The sequence below is a fragment of the Amblyomma americanum genome, chromosome 10 (assembly GCF_052857255.1).
Source record: "Amblyomma americanum isolate KBUSLIRL-KWMA chromosome 10, ASM5285725v1, whole genome shotgun sequence".
Taxonomy (NCBI): Eukaryota; Metazoa; Arthropoda; class Arachnida; order Ixodida; family Ixodidae; genus Amblyomma; species Amblyomma americanum.
In genome coordinates, this window is record NC_135506.1 from 147,224,851 (window position 1) to 147,244,806 (window position 19,956).

The following is a 19,956-nucleotide window of genomic DNA, read 5'->3' on the forward strand; positions in this document are numbered from 1 at the left end:
GCCGAAGAAAGCGCATTTCACCCCGCATCTCTCTCGTGGGCCGTCGGCTACATGCTACAGGCAGGCAAGCGACGGCGGTCTGCCTTTTCATCGCACCGCCGGGAGCGGCGGTCTTCTATAGTGTTTCCAACTTCAGCACGGTGTGGCGGTCCCTGTAGGCATCTCCAACTAGCAGCAGTCCCGTTGCGCCGCTGTCTAGCAGAGGCGTAGTAATGGCCTCCCATCGCTCGCCCGGCTTCCCCGCTGCGCTCGCCCGGCTTCCTCGCTGGACGGAAGCCATCTTGCGCACACGTATTCGCGCAGCCCCTAGCCGCTCGCGCGCAAGCCCCAGCGCGCGGCAGCTCTTGCTCTCATCACTGGGCTGTCGTGAACTTCGTAGCTACGGATTCATGTAAGCTTTCCAGCGCACCTCGGCGTGCCCATATAATTCCTTTTGGAAATGATGCAGCGGCGCGCGGCGCATCGCAAGTCTTTTGCGCAGCTTCGCGGCCCTACACCATAATGGCGCTCTTACAGGCGTCGTTCGCGGCAGCGGATTTCAAGGCAATGGGCGATTCCTAGCGCGCACTCTGCATCCCTCAGCGCCTCCGACGACTGTGGCGTGTTGTTGGTGGCAGCGTGGCCGTCCACTGTGGTCAAAGGCGGGAGAGATCTTCGGAAGCCCACCAGTCTCTTGCTGCGAGTGCCCATGGATTAACCTGCTCTACCTACACTGCCGTCCTGTCGCAGCGGCATAGTTTGTGTTGTGTTCGCGTCGCTGACTCCCAACCCACCCCCACCGGATTACTTGTGCCTTGATCACCTTGATCTCGCCTCCCACGCCGTATTGTGCCGCACGCGTCGTCAGCTGTATCATGGGTACGGCCATCCGGCTCCAAGCAGTCTTTATCTCCACACTTAGTCACAAGAAAATAAAACGGGGGTGTAACGAGGATGTAACGCGTATGTTTGAGCGTTCGCTGTGCCGTGAGAAGGCGCAGGACAGAAGGCTGCGCTGAACTCATATATATATAGTTGCAGCATTTTATTTCATCCCCAGGTTTCTGTTGGCAACGTCGTCAAGGTATGTGGTTTATGCTCGTTTTTTATTTTCGCCTCGTAGAATTAATTTTTTTTTCCTGTTTTGATAACACGCTCAAGATTACTCCGAGGCTCTTGCGAGAGGCAAAGCGAGAGGGATGTTTCACCCTGCAGAATATCCGTAACCTGAAACCGCGTATCTGTATCGTACGCCCATATCGTCTTTTCTTCTGGCACCCAGGTTGCTCTTTACACGCGTTTGCTTTTCTGTGTGGATATATGGGAGGTGTAAAAGTGCTCATGTCAGCACCCAACAAGTTAAGGAGCCTGTGCGCCAAAGTCAACAGCGAGCAAAAAAAAAAAAAAATCAATGGAAGAAAAAACTCCTGAAAAAACGTGAAATGCGTGAAAAGCGGGGTTTATGATATAGTACCTCAGTCATGCGGACGCACATACATTGGTCAAACAGGGCGCTGTTTGAATAAACGGCTTCGAGAGCACAAAGATCCCTAAAGGGCGCCATCAGCAGTGAATTAGCAAAACATTGCAGAGAGCATGAATGCGCTCCGAAGCTTATCAACACATGGTCATTCCGTCGTATTTTGATCAACGGACCAGGGAGATTGAAGAAGCCTTGAACATCCGACCAAAGAGCGACATCTGCGCCTGCATACCTTCAATAGCGCTTCGTGACAGAGAAATTATCTGCGTGCGATGTCTTAATATTTCACCACGTGTACATCTTATGCGTTTTTCATGCTTCTTTTTTTCCCTTGTTATACGAGCGATGTATAATATTCGACGAACGTGCATTAAAATCTGGTTGTTAGCGTCGTGTCCCGCCTCTGTCTCGTGCTGCGCTGCTCCCGTCACAAGATCATGCACCAACCAGTTCAAATTTTCACCTTATTAAAGGACATTTCATGTAAACAGGTAAGTCTGAATGGCCTAGCCAGCAAGCATTCAAGTTGACAGATGTATTACTCCACCTGTAACGTAAGCATGTGCCTGAAATTTGGCACATATGTGCGCTTAGATGCCTGAAGTCTGCATGAAAAAGAAGAAATAATTTTATTTAGCCAGAGCCGAGAAATCTAGCATTAACCTTTTTGGGCTGTCCCTGGGACGCACAACTTTTTGGACACGGCTAGTTGTGGGGACGTTTTTTGTACGTCTTCGGGAAAAAAAAAAACCTCCTGGGGACATTCCAAATGTCCTGATGGGATATTTCTGGGAGATTTTGAGGTGGTTTTGTGTTTGTTGGGACGTTGGCACGCATTCTGCGTACCTTCAATGTTGACACTGCCCACGTTCCGACCAGAAAACTGCGACATGCTTTCGTCAACGTAAAGGACGTTCTTCCAAAAGAAAAAATATCCCGGCGTGGTTTACAGCATTCCCTGCCCCGACTACGACTGCGGCTACATTGGCGAAACTGGTAACTTCGAAAGGCGCCTAAAAGATCATAAAAAACTGCTAAAAACAGGAAAGTGGATTCTAGTGCTATCGACGAACACTGCATATCGAAACAGCACATTATCGACTGGGGCAAGGCCCAAGTTCTTGCGGCAGAAAAGAGGAAATTCCCTCGCCTTCACCTGGAATCTGATTATGTTGAGATAAGAAAGGTAATCGAGGTCCCATGGCTATTTTTTGTTTTCAATAAAATTTTTATATGTGATGGGTAAATGCGTCCACACAAAGGAATGAACCTTAGTTTTGCAAGAAACTTAGTAGTTTTCTCGGAAAAAATTGTCACAAGAGGTGGAGAATGTCGTTGTTGCCACTTCGCAAAATTGCAAGCTTGGAGCCTCACTACATGCACAATAAATTGTTCCCGCACATCAGTATTTTTTCAGTACCTCGTTACAACTTGTACTATACGAACAAACAAAAAAAACGTGTCAATCTTCTGAGTAAAAAATCGCGAACTTCGCTTCCGGAGCTACGCGGTGCCGAAAAGGCACTTGTCAGGGCAGCCTTAGGGCAAGATACGTGAAGATCTCCCCACTGAACTTTTTTCACTGTATTTTCCAGCCACTTTTAATCACTTCAGGAAATTTTTGTAGCTCTACACTTGACAGATATTTTTCAATATTGCCTCAAAATTGGACAAAGTTCAAAAACGTCAAAAAAGAGAACTTTGACTTGCAATTAAAAAAAAGCAACATCATCGAATTTCATTAAAATTTGCTTGAATAATCCTCAATACTTGATAATTTTAAGTACCAAAAAGTGTTGCATTGTTTTAAAGTACGAAAATACAAAACTGTGTTTTGTTATCTAGAATTGATTATTACTGCCTCTTAGAAATAGTAACTGTCAGAAATTTGATTTGGCACTCACTGAATGTGGCTACATTTCATTTACCACAATATGCAAACTATCCTGAATGTTTGTACAGCTTCTACTCGCTTGTTAGTGGCATTCTTAATGCGTCAAAATGGGAATAACTTCGCTATTTAACCTGTCTCAAGAACTGGCTGGTGGTGTTCAAAGTTTTTTTGTAATCTCTACTTCAACGTAAGGTACATTGGTATGTAATCAATTCTTTAAAAATATTAGATCATTTCTCCGTTCTTAGAAAAATTTTATATAGAAAAATTAATATTAATGTGTTTCTGAAGCCGACGCTTCCGTACCTGCATCTGTTTACCTCTGTGTCAATGGTTCTACAGAGCACTGTCAGGAGATGGAACATCGTCTTCTGAGAGAAACAATTTATCTGCAAGGTTTTTAATCAGGAGGAGTTTTAATCGGGACGCAATTTAGAAATGGGATGCCGCTTCATGTGCTGATTGCAATTCAGAAAATCATAACAAGAAATAAACGGCAGCCGTTTATTTTGGTATGCGCACAGTATATTGTCCAGCACGAAGCACAAACCAGATCACAGTCTCTTCCATTACGAAGCAGCGGTGAAGTCCATGTACGATCCACTGCCTTCGTTTCTTTGAACGTACTTCCACATATGGAACGTCTGAACTCCAGGCACTTTCTTTGCCATTTTCCTTTCTTCCTTCTTCATTTCGCAAAAGTCTGCAAGCTCCCTCTGTGGGAGCTCCAGAATGGTGATGTTCTTTAGCGTTCCTTGAATTGCGTCTACGAAGCCGCTGACCTCACTTGCAGGCTTCCGCAAGTTGTGGTGCGATGCTCGATGTTTCACAAGCTCACCAACGCCGTTGCAAGCATTTTTGCTGTCCAGTGGCCGAAAACATCCATTTCGTCTCGACATTCACTGCGTTGTAGCTCATGAAATTGATATTGATTCTTGAACTGAGCGGGAGCCCCGTCGCTCACATGTTATCTTGGTTTAGATTGGCGTGTTGTCTTCGAAGTGTGCTTTGATTTTCGACAGAGCCAAGCATGCATGAGCCGTATCATGAGACATATCGTCGGAAATAACAACGTAGCTTCGAGTCGATTTTCTTGACGTGACAATGCAGGTAAACACGGTGACCTGCTTTTTCTGCCAGTGATACGCTTGTACTGCGTCTGGAAGCACTACTGACCAGTTTTCAGCGAAGTCAAAATGCAAAACAATTGCACCTCTCTTGCAGCTGTGTTTTTATTCATGTATTGCTCTTGCTTGCACAGATCTAATATAGTTGTGGGGAGTCCATTTCATGGTCATTCTTAAAAATTCTCTCATAAATGATGAAGCGGTCAGAGTTTATTTAACTAGCTCACTGTATTCCCATGAAGCAATCAACACCTCGTCCTCGCTGCTCATTTCAAAATTTTCCGAAGTGAAAATGCCATCTTGTGGACAGCGCTCACAATTCCTGAGGAAACATGACGCAGTAGTTTCCTGGCATAAGCAGTGACTCTGCATATCTTCGGGAGAAAGCGACCTTTCGGACGCGTTCTGCAGTCCCACGAGACACAACTGAGTTTGCACAGCACACGCAAACACACACTTGCCACTGTGGCGAGCATTTCAGCCACTTAGGACGCAAGGATATGAATTTTGTGAGGCCAACCTGGGAGGCAGGGTGAGCTTGCTTGTAGAGGCGGAATGCTTCTCGCAAGGACCGCGTCATGAAGCATTTAGGTATCCATTCTTTCTCTCCCTCCTTTTTGATTCTCACAACATCCTTTTTGTTCGGAGTCTGTCTAGAGCAATCAAGTTCATCCATGGTGTAATATCCTAAAACAGTGGTAATGTACTTCAGTAGAGTCAGTTCTTGGGCTAGTTGGTATTCTTGATTCACGTTCATAGTATTCCGATAAAGATTTTGCGATAAAGATGTGATGAGATTGTTTTCCTATTTTTTTCTTTTTTTGGTTCTTTTACGGTGCGCTTACACTGGTCTAATACCCCTGTTACACGGGCGTTTTCAACGGCAGTTCAGTTGATTCTCAGTTGAACTGAACGGCAGTTAGCGGTGTTACACGGCAGTGCTAACTGCCGTTGAAATCTCAACGGCAGTTGAGTTCGACTGAGATCCCAGTTGAACGGGCAACTGACAAGATGGCGACGTACAGACCGAAAAACTTGTCCTCTTACTGGATTGTCTTGGCTCAGTGTGCTTCGAACCCGCAAATTTCTGCCGCAAAGCAAAAAGTACACAAAAATAATTGTCACTATAGTAAAGAATATATACACTACGATCATTTACAACAAGAAAAAATGCACACACTGCTTTTTTTCTTATTTAAACTTCGCTCTAGACGCGAGGACATGTGGTTTAGAGTGCTAACTGAACTGAACGCGAAGTGCTCGTGTAACAGCTGGCGATTCCAGTTGAGTTCAACGGCAGTTGAAATCATCAACTGGCGGTTAACTGAACTGTCGTTGAAAACGCCCGTGTAACACGGGTATAAGAGTATTTAAGCTGTGTGTGCATCTCTGATTAAACAGTTGTCGGTCAGCACAGTGTTCGTCCTTCTTCTTTTCCATCTTTTCTTTGGCTATGTGCAGTTGCGCTGGAATACTATGAACGTGAATCAGTGGTAATATCTTGTTGCTGTAGTTTACATCTTAAATCTCCTGTGTTGACTATACGCCTTCTTTATCCACCATCTTCGATTTTTGATAGCATACCTCGTTGCCTCTGGAATAACTTCCTGCACATATTTCACGGTTAGGTTGTGTAGTAGCAGTGTCAGCAGCTGGCAACGCTATTGAAAGGACGTACACCTATTGTAGGCAGCATGTAGGTTGTCTTCCCAGCTGCTGCATTGTGCACACTTTTCTTCTGACGCACGCGAAGTCTCCGGGATATTACATGCTGCCTGTATCCTCAATTGGATTTTCGTCACCGTAGCTCTTGCCATCTCTTCCTGCTTTCGCTTTGCATAGGAAAGTACGACGCGTTTTTCTACAGCGCTTGGTGGCTTTAGGGGCGAGATTTCGGAGGTAAGGCTGACGTTTAAGTTTAAATATTCTACGATTTCTTCCCCAGGGCAGAATTCTTCGAATGTTTCGGTTGACTCTGCCTGCATATATCTGTGTCTTCCTTGAACCGAGGGTAACAATTCTGACAGATGGTCACTTTCTCATACTCGGAGAGCTTCCTCGGGAAGTAGGACTTTTTTGAGAGCAGCGACATTGAGTGTTGTTACACTGCGAAAATTACGTCCTTTTCCAATTCTCTGTTTGTGCCTTTTTGAGTAGTCGGCACAAAACATTTGCCGCGGAAATCTCTTCATGAATGCAAAAGCTCACCGCTTCCGAAGATTATCGCGGGACAGAAGAGCAGGTGACAGATGCAGGGCCCAGGGCTGCTTTTCCAAAAAAAGGAGATGGACAGATGAATGGATTTTTAACGCAGGCTGCCCACCGTCGACACTGATGCTGTTTCGATCTGGCGTACAAGCTGAGACTGGGATACCAAGTATGCTTGTCGAGGAAGCCCTCCAGCGCATAGAAAACACGTGAGTACAGAAAATGACCCACCGGGTCTGCCGGGCCTAGAAAACAACAAGCGAAACTCGAAATCTGAAAAACATCCGCTCACCAGGGCTATCTCGGTCGAAGGTTGAGGCACAACTGCCAGGCCAGGCATTCGGTACATTGCGATGAAAAGATGATAGCGGCGGCACACAATGTGCTATGAAATTCAGGGCGTTGGGCGGCTGCCAAGCGCGGTTCATCCCTGGAGCGGCGGTTGGGCGTTATATAGCTATACGAGCAGCTGCCAAGCGCGGTTCATCCCTGGAGCGGCGGTAGCAGTTAAAGGCATCTTGAGAGTAGCATCAGATGCATTGTTTGTATATACTACTCCTACACACACGTCACGCCAAAATAACGTGCTAATTAAAGTATGCTTACAGTAATTTAGGTCCCACTGTTACAACAGTATGAAAGCGAATAGGAGCTTAGACCTTTGATTGGAAGAGAAAAAAAAAACTTACAAATTACACTTATGAACGCAGCAACTGTAGCGTTTAAAATTTGCCCACAAAAAACCAATACTAAATCCAGCTTCAGACAATTGCGCATCTTAAGAGGGAATACTGAGCAGTCATAAGGATTGAAATCATGGTCTGTTTTGTATTTATTTTCATACTTTAAGACAACATAATGCAACACTTTTTTGGTGCCTTAAAATTATCAAGTATTGAGGATTATTCAGGCAAACTTTACCAAAATTCGATGATGTTTTTAAAAATCCAAGCCAAGTTGTCACCTTTCTGACGTTTTTGAACTTCTGCCAATTTTGATGCCACATTGAAAAATATCTGTCAAGTGTAGAGCTGCAAAGCTTGCCAGAAGTGAGCAAAAGTAGCTGAAAAATACTGGGAAAAAGATTCAGTGGGGAGATCTTCTTCTTGCAAAACTAAGGTTCATTCCTTTGTGTGGACACATTTACCCATCACATATAAAAATTTCGTTGAAAACAAGAAATGGTAATGGGACCTCGATTACCGTTCTTATCTGAACATGCCCTTATACAAACGACCTGTCACACCTTGAACCGAAACTGCGGAAATCTGACAACTGCTTACGCACGCTCCTTGCTCCCGCTTTTCAAACATACATAAGCCCGTGCACCCGCATCTCGTTTTTTACTGTGAACAAGGCTCCCGCATGGGAGCTGAAACGTCTTTTGTGTGTTCTTTTCTTTGTAGTGGTCGGCGCCTTCAATGCTATGCTTCATGATTCACCCCAAGCAGACGAGTTTTCGTCGAACTCTTGATTTCTATTTGATAATTCAAACTTCGCTTAATTAGAACAATTTTTCGGTCCCCTTCGAGTTTACATTAACGAGTTTTTACTGTATACGCTACATACTTGAGTTTTTTGACGCGGACAAATGAAACACTGTTGACGGGCAGCTGGTGTCGTGAAGCTCTGATGACAGCGACGAACAGATGGACAGCACCCGTGTGCACGTCTCTTCGTTCCCGTGTCTTGCTCGTGTTGTTTCAAGGACAGACTTATTTGATGGTGTATGTACGATTCCGTTTGGGAAGCCGAGTCGAAAAAGCGCCACCATTTCCTTGTCATAAAACTGTGAAACGCCTGCCTGCTTGCCTCGTACACTGTTTTCGCAAACTGCACTGGGCATCTGGCAAGTCTGGGGCTGCCTGAAAACGGTCCATTGGCAAAATGCTGTCGCCACAGGCTAGAGATGGTGTAGGTCGCAGCACTGTAGGTCACAACAACTACCCAATCAAGGCTAAACAAAACATTGAAAGAAGTCTTCCAAACGCACCCCACCTTCCGAAACCTCTACCTCCAGTTATTGAGCACCAACGGATCGGCTCCACCATTCTAGGCCTGCCCAAAGTCCACAAACCGGGGATCCCTTTGGGCCCGATTGTGGACTTCTAGTGTTCCCCCTTCACTTGTTGTCGGAATACCTTCACAAGCTCATATCTCCGATTGCAGGAAAAACAGCGACCCATATCAGTCATTCCAGTCACTTCATCGAACTGGTGTCCCAAGCCACCCTTGAGGCCGACGAATGCCTTGTCTCCATCGACGTGGTGTCCCTTTTCAAAGAAATCCCCGTGAAGCTTGCGATGACCGCTACTCGAGATGCCCTACAACACGACGACACACTCAGCGCACGAACCCCACTGAGTGTAAATGATGTGTGCCGCCTCCTGGAGCTGTGGCTATGAAACACATACTTCTCGTCAAACGGGGAATTTTATCGTCAAGTGAAAGGAAAGCCAATGGGAGCCTCCACCTCTGTCGTCATGGCCAATTTAACCATGGAACACATCGAACAACGAGCCCTCAACTCATTCCACCCGAAACCAAAGATTTTCCTCAGGTATGACCACGACTGCTTCGCCAAAAAGATCTGAAACTCAAAATTTCCTTTCCCATTTAAACTCCGCAGAACCTGATATTCAGTTCACGTTATAGGTGGAACAAGAAAACTCCTTGCCGTTTCTAGACGTCCTCGTGTCCCGAAACTACAGTACCTATCAATTCTCCGTATACCGCAAACCAACTCACTCAGGCCGGTATCTCCACTTCTCTTCGAACCACCTGACAGCCCATAAAGCATCAGTGGTGAAGACTTTGTTCAGAAGTGTTGAGACACACTGCAGCACAGAACTTTACAGAAAAAAAGAACAACGCAGAATTGAAAGAACTCATCATGAATGGCTATCCAAAAACTTTATTCAAAAAACCATTCGACGTCAAAATCACAACATTCGCCAAGAAATCAACGCACAAAGACCAACGCCACCACCAAAATACGTCATTTTACCTTATGTCGGAGGTGTCAGGGAAACCATCGCCCGAATCCTGAAAAAAGGTGGTCTCCAGGTTGCGCACAAGCCCACAAATACTGTTGCGGTTTGCCTACCTGTTCCCAAAGATCGGACGCGGAGAGAAAGAGCCCAAGGCATTGTCTACAAAATTCCTTGCGCCGACTGCGACACAAGCTACATCGGCGAAACCAAAAATCTCAAAGAAAGAATTTGGCAACATAGAAACGACATCCGCAACTTCGCAAGAGAGCGCAATCCTGTAACCAAACATTCCGAGGACTCAGACCATAGAATCAACTTCGAAGAAACCCGCATCCTCGGAACCGAAACAAATTACCACTAAAGGCTCCTTCTGGAATCCTGGAACATCCAAACCACCCCGAACAACATAAACCCCACAAAAGGAAACCTGCCCCCAGTATATGCCCAGGGACTTCGCTCTTCAACTCAACGAAAAAAAGTCGCCATTGACCGCCTCCCCACAGTGCGCCAACTGACAAAGCCTTAACACCCCCCCTGCCCCCCTTTCCAGAAAAGGGTTGTAGCACCGAAAAAGACAACACGTAGCAAGCGAGACAGGACAAGCGCAACTTCCAACTGTTTATTCACTGTGAATGCGAATGAATGTAAGGACAATCAAGATGGGTAGCAAGAACCACACATGCACGCGAGGGTTTTAAAAAAAAAAAGTGGACAAAAGATAGGTGAGGCACACGCGTATCTCACCCCCATGTATCTAAAAAAGTTTCATTCTTATAAATGGTGATAGATGGGGCACTAACACAATCGCAACAGTTTCTTTTAATATAGAAGGCCTCCAACAGTTCATGGGCTGTCTGGTCCTTACTTCTGTTTAAAACCTTTGCTTTTTTCAGCCTTGCCACACACTTAATCTCCCTTTCTTCTCCGCAGGCTTTACAATGATGCGGCAAATGAGAACCAGTGCCATTTTGTAAATCCCGATTATGTTCTGCTAATTGGTCGTTAATACAGTGGCCGGTTTGTCTGGTGTACTTCTTTCCGCATGTGAGAAGAATCTGATAGACGACTCTCACGGCACATTTAACAAGCGGAGCTGCATGTCTCTTTTTACATTCAGTTTTGTTTACCTTGTTGGGATCAGTTTTAACGCAGAAGCCAGCCAGTTTCTTTTGGGCAGAAAAAACGACAGGAACCTTATATTTTGTTGCCACATGCTTCAAATTGTGCGCCACCGTGTGGGTGTACGGATGACAACCAGTCTACATTTGCTTTTGGTGACCTCATCTTGGTCACCTTTTGTACTTTGTTCTTTCTTCAGTTTTGCAGCAAAGCTTCAGCTACTCCACTGAAGATCGACGTTGGAAAGCCCGCTTTTTCCAACTTCCGAATCTGGGTTTGAAAGCTTTCCTCTGCTTTATGGCAACATGATTTCTTCAGCAACGCTTCCAGGCACATCTGAGCAATGGCACGCTTTACAGTCTGCGAATGGGAAGAATCATAGGGCATTAGTTCTTTCTGCGTGCGAGGGCGGTACATCCAGCAAAAGCTTTGGTCTTTAAGGGTGATATCAATGTCTAAAAACTGCAATCTGTTTCCTTGGGCAAGCTCATGGGTGAAGTCCAAACCTTTTCCAAGTAGTTTAAAACCAGATAAAACTTCTTCCACTATTTGTGGGTATGATGAGGAAACCTGTTTCTTTAAAATAATACAAAAATTGTCACCATAGCTAAAAGCTTTCAGAACTTTGGCTTCGTCAAAAGTATCCGCCAGTGACCTGTCCATCTGTGCAAGAAAGATGTTACATACCACAGGAGCCATGTAAGAACCAATGCGAATTCCCCTTTTCTGAACAACCAGCTGGTCTTCAAATGATACCACCGTGCAAGACAAGTAGTACTCTAACATTGCCAAGAAATTCGCAACAGAAACACCGGCAGAGTTCTGGAAGACAGTAAAGCGCGCCATTGCTCAGATGTGCCTGGAAGCGTTGCTGAAGAAATCATGTTGCCATAAAGCAGAGGAAAGCTTTCAAACCCAGATTCGGAAGTCGGAAAAAGCAGGCTTTCCAACGTCGATCTTAAGCGCAGTAGCTGAAGCTTTCCTGGGAAAATTGAAGAACGAACGTAGTAAAAAAAGGTGATCAAGATGAGGTCACCAAAAGCAAAAGTAGACCGATTGTCATCTCGTACACCCACACGGTGGCGCACAATTTGAAGCATGTGGCAACAAAATATAAGGTTCGTGTCGTTTTTTTCACCCCAAAGAATCTGGCTGGCTTCTGCGTTAAAACTGATCCCATAAAGGTAAACAAAACTGAATGTAAAAAGAGACATGCAGCTCTGCTTGTTAAATGTGCCATGGGAGACGTCTACCAGATTCCTCTCACATGCGGAAAGAAGTACACCACACAAACCGGCCACTGTATTAACGACCAATTAGCGGAACATAATCGTGATTTACAAAATGGCACTGGTTCTCATTTGCCGCATCATTGTAAAGCCTGCGGAGAAGAAAGGAAGATTAAGTGTGTGGCAAGGCTGAAAGAAGCAATGGTTTTAAACAGAAGTAAGGACCAGACAGCCCATGAACTGTTGGAGGCCTTCTATATTAAACGAAACTGTTGCGATTGTGTTAGTGCCCCATCTATCACCATTTATAAGAATGAAACTACTTTTTTAGATACACGGGGGTGAGATACGTGTGTGCCTCACCTATCTTTTATCCACTTTTTTTGTAAAACCCTCACGCGCATGTGTGGTTCTTGCTACTCATCTTGATTGTTGTCCTTATATTCATTCGCATGTTGCGCCTGTCCCGTTTTGCTTGCTATGTGTTGTCTTTTTCGGCGCTACGCTTTTCTGGAAACATGCACCAACTAGGCCCCCAACAACAAGTATTACTCAGCCCCCCCCCCCCCCCCCCCCCCCCCCCTTCTCATCACAGCTTTCGGTCGTTTGACCCCCTCCATACTTAAAAGACATTAGCTACTGCCCTCTGTCCCCCCCGATGAAGGAGCCGAGTCGGCTTCCAAACGTTGTTAATTCTTGGTTGGAGATGTGCAGTTCATTATGTCTTCAAACTCAACCAGACGGGCAAACCTGTCAAAATGGTTAGGTCACAGCAAGCCTTTTAAACCTTCACGTTTTATTCTGGCCATTGAATAGAACATGTGCAAGTAAGGTACAAATGTTTAAGTGGCTGTGGGTTAATCCGATCTTTGCAGGTGCACCGCTTACGGGGATACGGTGGCTGCAGCTGGCAAAGGACAGGGTTAATTGGAAGGGACATGGGAGAGGCCCTGCAGTAGGCGCAGTCAGGCTGATGATGATATGAATGTATATGGCGAAAGTAAAGCTATATCTGCTTTTGTTGTACAGTCTTACTTGCACATTAATTCCTCACAACCATGAAGAGATGCTGAGCAAAATGATGTTTTATTAAATCGCCAGTAGCACATCCTACATACTTACATGTTGTGAGATGTGTACACACCAACAATGCTACAGTGCTAAGAATTCGTGCACAGCAACAGTGTAATACCCCTGTCACACGGCCAGTTTCAATCACCCTCGAGTCGAGGGTCTTCGAGATTCTCAATCGCCATCGAACTCGCCGCTGCTACACGGCAAATCTCAATGGCCATTGAGATGGTTCTCGTGTCTTACACCACGGATGTGTGGCGCCACAATCGCTACTTTGGATTTTGTAAAAATAACAAAAATATTTGATAAATGTATACTAAATGCTGAAATACAGGCATACGCGAAAGTCGTTCAAAACCCTTTTAATTGCACGTACGCAACGGACATATGCTTACACTGCTGTAGCCACTCTAATACAAGACGAGCCAAAACCAAGCCAGTCCAACTTTGTCGGAGCGCTGCATCGTCAGGCTTAAGACCTGGGAAATCGCCATGATATCTGAAAAGCAAGAGCTATTTGTCTCTGGAAACCTTATGCGAGGGTAAGAATGGACAAATCGAAGGCAAATACAACAGCTTAGAACACGATATTGCTTTGAGGGATTAGCGACGAAGCTGTTATCGCTGTGAAGCGGGCGGGCAGGGTGCCGCCATGTTGTCAACATTAAGTACGCAAGCAACGCAAAGACTGCAACGCAAAATTAATGCGCTTAATGCGCTTAAAACCAGTCTAATATAATTTTAAAATAATTTTACAGACTGCTTGCATTAAATTTTATGCGAATAGTGTTTGTTCGTGTTTTTGCACCGTGAATGGGTCGTGTACGAAAGTGCGCTTGGCGCCGCTCGAAGCAACGCTAGCAACCTTGGGCAGCGCTCGAAGGCCCTCGAAATCTCGATGGAGTTCTGCGCTACTCCGTTGACTCGATAGGCTATTGACTCGATCGCCATTGAAACTGCCCGTGTGGCAGCGCTCGATCGCCTTTGAGTCGATAGACTATCGGTTCGAGGGCCCTCGAAATGCCCGTGTGACAGGGGTATAACACATTAAAAATCGGTTTAGAGATGGGTAGCACCAAAATGCACTTCTCACAAGGTGTAGAGGAAGCGTGAAGCAACTGCAGCAAAAACAGAAGTTAACATGAAAATATGAACAAATAGGCAAAACCAAAAGGGCTTGACACGTCACAACTAGAAGGACCACCTTGTAAATAATCTCTTGCCCACATCTAGAATTGCTCATACTCTTCAAGCATATAAAAAGCCAGCTTGATGATGTGTGAATTGAACTACTACATGCAAACCACCAGAACAAGTAAAATGGACATGTAAGTGGCAGCCACCTGTGTTATTGCACATACCAAGGAAACAAGCCTCCACTGCTCTCTACAGCATATACACAGGGCAGGTGCTAAAATACCATGCAAGCTGCGCATCTCATAGAGAACGACACAGTACTTTTCCTCCCAGTACAAAAATACCTTTATCAGTATTTGTGCTGTGCTTCCTCGTGTCCATGAGGAGCAACCTTCCCCACAGCACGGCCTGTAGCAGCCCTGGCCCACTTGTGTTGCTTTACTGCCTTCCTGGAAACTTTGCAGCCAGGTAAGTGCTCACTGAGCAGAGCACATGCACCCGCTATGAATGCAGGCCAAATGTGCAGTGCCCCATAAAACAGCAGTTCCACTGCTACTCTGTGTGTGAGCAATTTATACAGGCACAGCATGTCTTGACCAACCTTAGTTTCACATATCATTCCAGACCATGTTTCAACATGCCGCACAAAGAAAAACAACACAGGCTGCCTCCAAACACATGCATACCAGGTGAAAGGGTAAAAAGCTACTGAAGGCACTGGTTTTTTGGAGGCACAACATACAAGTGTTTCCTGAAAGAGCAAGTTTGTCCATACTAGTAGCCAGCTTCCAGCACTGAACCTTAAGCTGCAGACCTGTAAGTTAAACTGGGCATTTAACTCAGGCTTTGCTTAAGAATTATTACCTGCCATGAAAAGAATGCCAAGCTGAATGGTCTCGGCACTGGTCTGATGAGACCAAAAGCTGAGCTCAGGGACGGTACTCATTGGCACAAGTACCATTTATCGTTAGTACGAAATCAAGGTTAAAAAAATATACCTGACTAGAGCTTTGCAGTCGGCGGTGGTGGAATGAGGGTCACTAAAGTGCAAGTTATTCCAGCTGCCATAGTGGGCTGCTTTTAATCACACAATACAAGCACCTGGTTGGCTGGCCAACTTGAAGCTTGCACTAAATCCGACACAATAAGCGCACTTGTTTGACACCTGCAAGCACTGAGAAATATCCACACTGTGCATTCTCTTTTTTCCACCTTGTGCCAAGACCAGAAAAAAAGCATGTCAGGGTTGTTCTGCAGAGGGTGCTTCTGCACGAAGCAGCAGTGGCGCTTTTAACAGCACACAAAAAAGAACAAGATTGCGCAAGTTGCAGCTAAAATGCAACATGGTGTGTGCAGCTTCTTTAACAGAGTAATCCCAATTATACGACCTGCATTTTATGACAAATTAGCACGAGCCTGGCCCACAGAGGTAATGCATTAAAAGTCTCGGTTGCATGACACACCTCATTTCATACTACTACAGCTGGCAGGAACCATCCGGCAGGGATCAAACGTGCAGGTGGCAGAAGCAATTCCAAATCGGAGATATGCACGTAATGACTGCCTACAATGATGGTTCTGCTGATGGCTCTAGCCTGGCCTGCTTTTCCTCTGGCTAAGGTGTCACAAAAATCAACTGCACTTTGATACAAGCTATTGTGCCAGTGGTAACCAGTAACATTCATCAGTGATGGCTATTTTGGAACCGCCTTGCACTCAGGTACCGTATTTGCATGACTGTAGTCCACCCCCCAAATCACATTTCCAAAAAAAAAAAAAAAAGCTTCCTAGGCTGTTTAAGTTGGCCTTGAATAGTAGAATGTGATAGCATTATCCAGCGGCCGCTGTTTATCGCCAGCCGCTATCAGCTGCCACGTGCCTGTGGGCACATTCCAAAGCGAAAAGGTATTAGTCACTGGACTACTCGTCCGCACTTTCGCCATCGCCCTCACTAGCGCTGTCGTCGTGATCGCTGCTGCGGTCCCACAGCACGTCGTTCTAACGTCGTCTTGCAGCAAAATCCCGCACTTCAGAAACAGCCACATCACGACACCGCGTGGAACAGCTGAAAATTTTGCCTTGCTGCAGCTGCCACACCTGTATCACTCGTTGCGAACGTCGAACTTGCGGCCCAGTGCACAGCTGCTCATTTCTTCAGCGTAAAGAATGGCAGCCATCTTGAATGTAGCCGTGAACGAGCGCTGGTCGCTTGCCGGACCTGGAGCAGAAATGACGACTGACAAAGCACTACAGTAAAAACTTGTGAAACGTGGCCAGCAGTAGTCAAATGTGTCAGAGCCAAAGAGAAACTACGCATGAATGGTGTCTGCTCTTCTGTCGGCTACCGACACTCCCCGGCACCGCAGCCCTTCCGAGTGGGTGCTGCCTCGATTGGAACAGCCGCTTTTCCATCAACTATCAACGCTCCCTTGAGTGCCGAGCGTGCATTTGAAAGTAAATGCCAGCTTGCTGCTTATCGAGAGCCGCCATCGGCAGCCGCCTGCGCGCGCAGTGAGGGTATGTTAGTTCTGCGCATCAAAATAGTAGCTGCTCAAGGCAAGCACCAAGAGCGATGCGATGGAGCCGCGCAGCAAAAATGCAACCACGCTGTAGCATACCCGGTATCTCGTTTGTCTCGCCTTTACTTATAGTGCGATGTTTTCATTTCGTTTGTAAGTTGACCCCCTACTTCGGATTTTCAAACTTTGAAAAATAGGTCGATTTACAATCGTGTAAATACGGTACGTTTTGCCTAGCAACACAGAGTGCTGCAGGGAGCCGCTGGCTGCTGTCGCATTAGCGCCACAAGCGAACATTGCGATTGTTTTTTTTTCCTTTATGCTGCAAATGCCTGATACAGGAACGGCTGCCTAAATTGTGGAGTGACAGCGGTTCTAGACGTCTAAACAGAAAGACATATTGCTGGCATGCTCTTACCACGTTATCAAAAAGTCCGAGCAGCTATACTTCTGGAGCATTGTAGAAATCATTTCCAAGGCGCATGTGTTCCTGGATTCACGGTCGCAGTACTGATTCTCTGAACAGAAACAGAGGAGCTTTAAATTCGCAGGAAAAAAATATATATAGCCAGAGGGGTGGGTGCATTTATTATGCAAATGCATCCACTTTGTAAGATTATATGATGTGCAAATAATGCGAACGTTTCGTGCGGTCCGCTGAAAGTCGTATAATTGAGGTTCTCATGTACCAGTTGGCATACAACACATAAGAATGCTAAGCTGCAATGCCGCGAAAAAATGCCTACCAAAATAAAATGATACTTCCTCATTTCTTTCCAAAAGAGGGCCCCATCTACAATCACCATCACTGGTTTTTCCAATAACTGGTCAAACCACTTACACCCCAGTGGTGCATCATAAAGGTCACAGAGATCCGGATTAAGTTAAAACATCCAACATGACAATGCACATGCAAAAATGAGATGCTTGCTCACACTGCTTTGTGCAAAGCTGGCCTACTAGGAAACCACGAGCCAGTGCTCTGTCACCGGGCAGAGGAGCAAAAAGCCACTCATCAGAGACAGATGTGTGAAGGCGGCACAGAGTGGCGCCAGACAGCAGCCAAACACCACAACTCCACAAGGAGACCTATAAATATGTGCATCGCATAGGAATGACAACCCTCTGCCCTGATTCAACCAGCAGTGGATAATAAAACAGGCAAGAGGCCCTACACGAGAAAGGCAACACGCATTCATGCAAGGCAGTGTTGGCTCTTGGTTGGCCATCAGAGAAGCTCCTTCATATCAAGCCCCGGGATATCCTCCTACCTCTGCTTCCAGCCCAAAAGGTGGCGACAAACACACAAAAGCTGGCCAACGCCATGAGATTGCTGCCTCCCCTAAACGCAGCTGCCAAGAAGAGTGGGTTTGGAAGACGGCGCCAAGCCTCACGACATGTTTTCGAGCAACAAGTCGAGCGTAACAGGAGACGACCTTTGCTCTGCAAAACTTGTTACCTGAAAACCTCACTGCATGATCATTTTTCCCCCATGCTCCTGCTCTTCGAAAAACACCTTGGTGATGACAATGTCACCCGTTGAGAGCGTCTGGCAGGCCACCTCTGCACCCTCCCACTGCCTCTGATAGTCCCCACTGCCGCTACCACAGCAGCAGTAGCAGCAGCAGCCGCTGTTCTCCGAAGTGTGCCCGTTGGCCGTAATTGGGGTGGGCGCCTTGCCCTCCGACGAGTGGCTCGGCGATGCTGCCACACCGCCACCCAGTGAATCACAGCTCCAGTCGCCAGATCGAGGCAGATCCGAATCGGTAGACTCAGACTCTGACTCGGAGGCTTCCTCCTCCTCCTCTTCATCATCATCGTCACCGGCCGCCACTCCCAAGCCACCCGGCAGGCCGCCTGCGGCTGTGCCACCTGTGCCGCGGTTGCGCAGGCGATCCAGCTTGCGAGCCACCTTGGGGTTGCCGTCGATGCGGGCACACTCCTCTTCAGTCAGGTTCATGTACCTGTGTAGGAAAGCACGCATTCACTCGATAGAAGGCTGCTGAATTTGGCTCCACCTAATATCTTACTTTCGATACAGCAGGATGTAGCGGCACCTCAACTAAGACACACTAGTAACAGTTCTAGCAACTGGTCCACTTTGCCTGCTCAACCTTCTCCACAACTCAGTGACCTTGCATGACAGTCCTTGGCTCATCTCTTTGAGCCATGCCCGAAATTTATCAGAATTAAAGGATAAGTACGCACATTTCCTTGCGATTTGCCATGGATGTGAGGCACCGTTAAATGAGACCAAGATTCTTGGAAAGAGCACAGATAAATCGGCACGTGTTAATCTGGAGGCGTTCCACATAAAGAAATTTGGCAGCAGGTGTGTCAGCACCCCACGTTTATCTCTTTTTGCCTTCGAGCTCAAATTTTTAGATGCAGCTATCAAGCAACATGTTTTTTCTTTTGTGCTTTTTGGCTGCTTGCTTGCCTCTGCATACCAAGATGGTCATCCTCTCCTCCATTCACCCTTCTGTCCCCTTGAAAGTTCACCTCACAGTATAAGCTGCTTCCAAGGTTCAATAAATTTTAGTTGTGAGTCAGTGCCTGCGTCTCGTCTTCATTCTTTCTTGCGGTTGCATGGTTTGGTGCTATTTTTTCACCAATTCAAGGAAAGAGAAATGAGGGGCAAATTTGACATATATACGAAGGAAGCCACCAAAACAAAGGTGCATAAGGGAATGCTTCTGTATTTGTTTAATTTGTTGTGTTCATCAATGGGAGAATAATACCGTGATTAATCTGTTGCTTGAAGACGAATGCTTCTGTATTTGTTCAATTTGTGGTGTTCATCAATGGGAGAATAATACCGTGATTAATCTGTTGCTTGAAGACAATTAATTATAAAGCAGAAGAAAAACAGCAATGCTGACAGTGGCATCCGAACTGCTGACCTCCAAATTTTGTGTCCGGTGCGCTAACAACCGAGCTATGGCAATGGCTGTCCAATTTGCTGCCTTCGGGGATATTTATGTTTGTGTGTAATCGAACATTTCACCAGCACACCCTCGTCCATAGCGGCGGACGTAGTAGGTACTGTATTACCGTGAGTGTGATGTGGAACGTCATCAAACGGTGAAGGCGGAAGCTGTGCAAGAACTCTGATGCTTATGGCATTAACCCTGCCAGAACAAAGACCCTCGTCAGTTCAGATCTCACTGGCGGCATAGGAGCTTTTTCTTCTG

General features: G+C 46.1%; 1 protein-coding gene, 1 long non-coding RNA gene and 1 pseudogene across 4 annotated transcripts in view; 1 reads left to right on the top strand and 2 right to left on the bottom strand.

Moving 5' to 3' along the window:
* On the top strand, positions 1–16,702 carry LOC144106616 (uncharacterized). The gene is made up of 3 exons (XR_013309062.1): positions 1–1,063; positions 6,798–6,900; positions 12,908–16,702. It is a non-coding gene; the product is annotated as an uncharacterized LOC144106616 (long non-coding RNA).
* On the bottom strand, positions 3,920–4,753 carry LOC144107338 (uncharacterized; annotated as a pseudogene).
* Positions 13,454–19,956, bottom strand: part of egl (Egl_like_exo domain-containing protein) — a 216,822-nt gene continuing 210,319 nt past the window's right edge. For all 3 annotated transcript variants that reach the window (XM_077639464.1, XM_077639463.1, XM_077639462.1), the window contains one exon: positions 13,454–18,726. In XM_077639464.1, the coding sequence (XP_077495590.1) occupies positions 18,231–18,726 (496 nt within the window). In that variant the 3' untranslated portion in view covers positions 13,454–18,230. The remainder of the gene's footprint in view (positions 18,727–19,956) is intronic.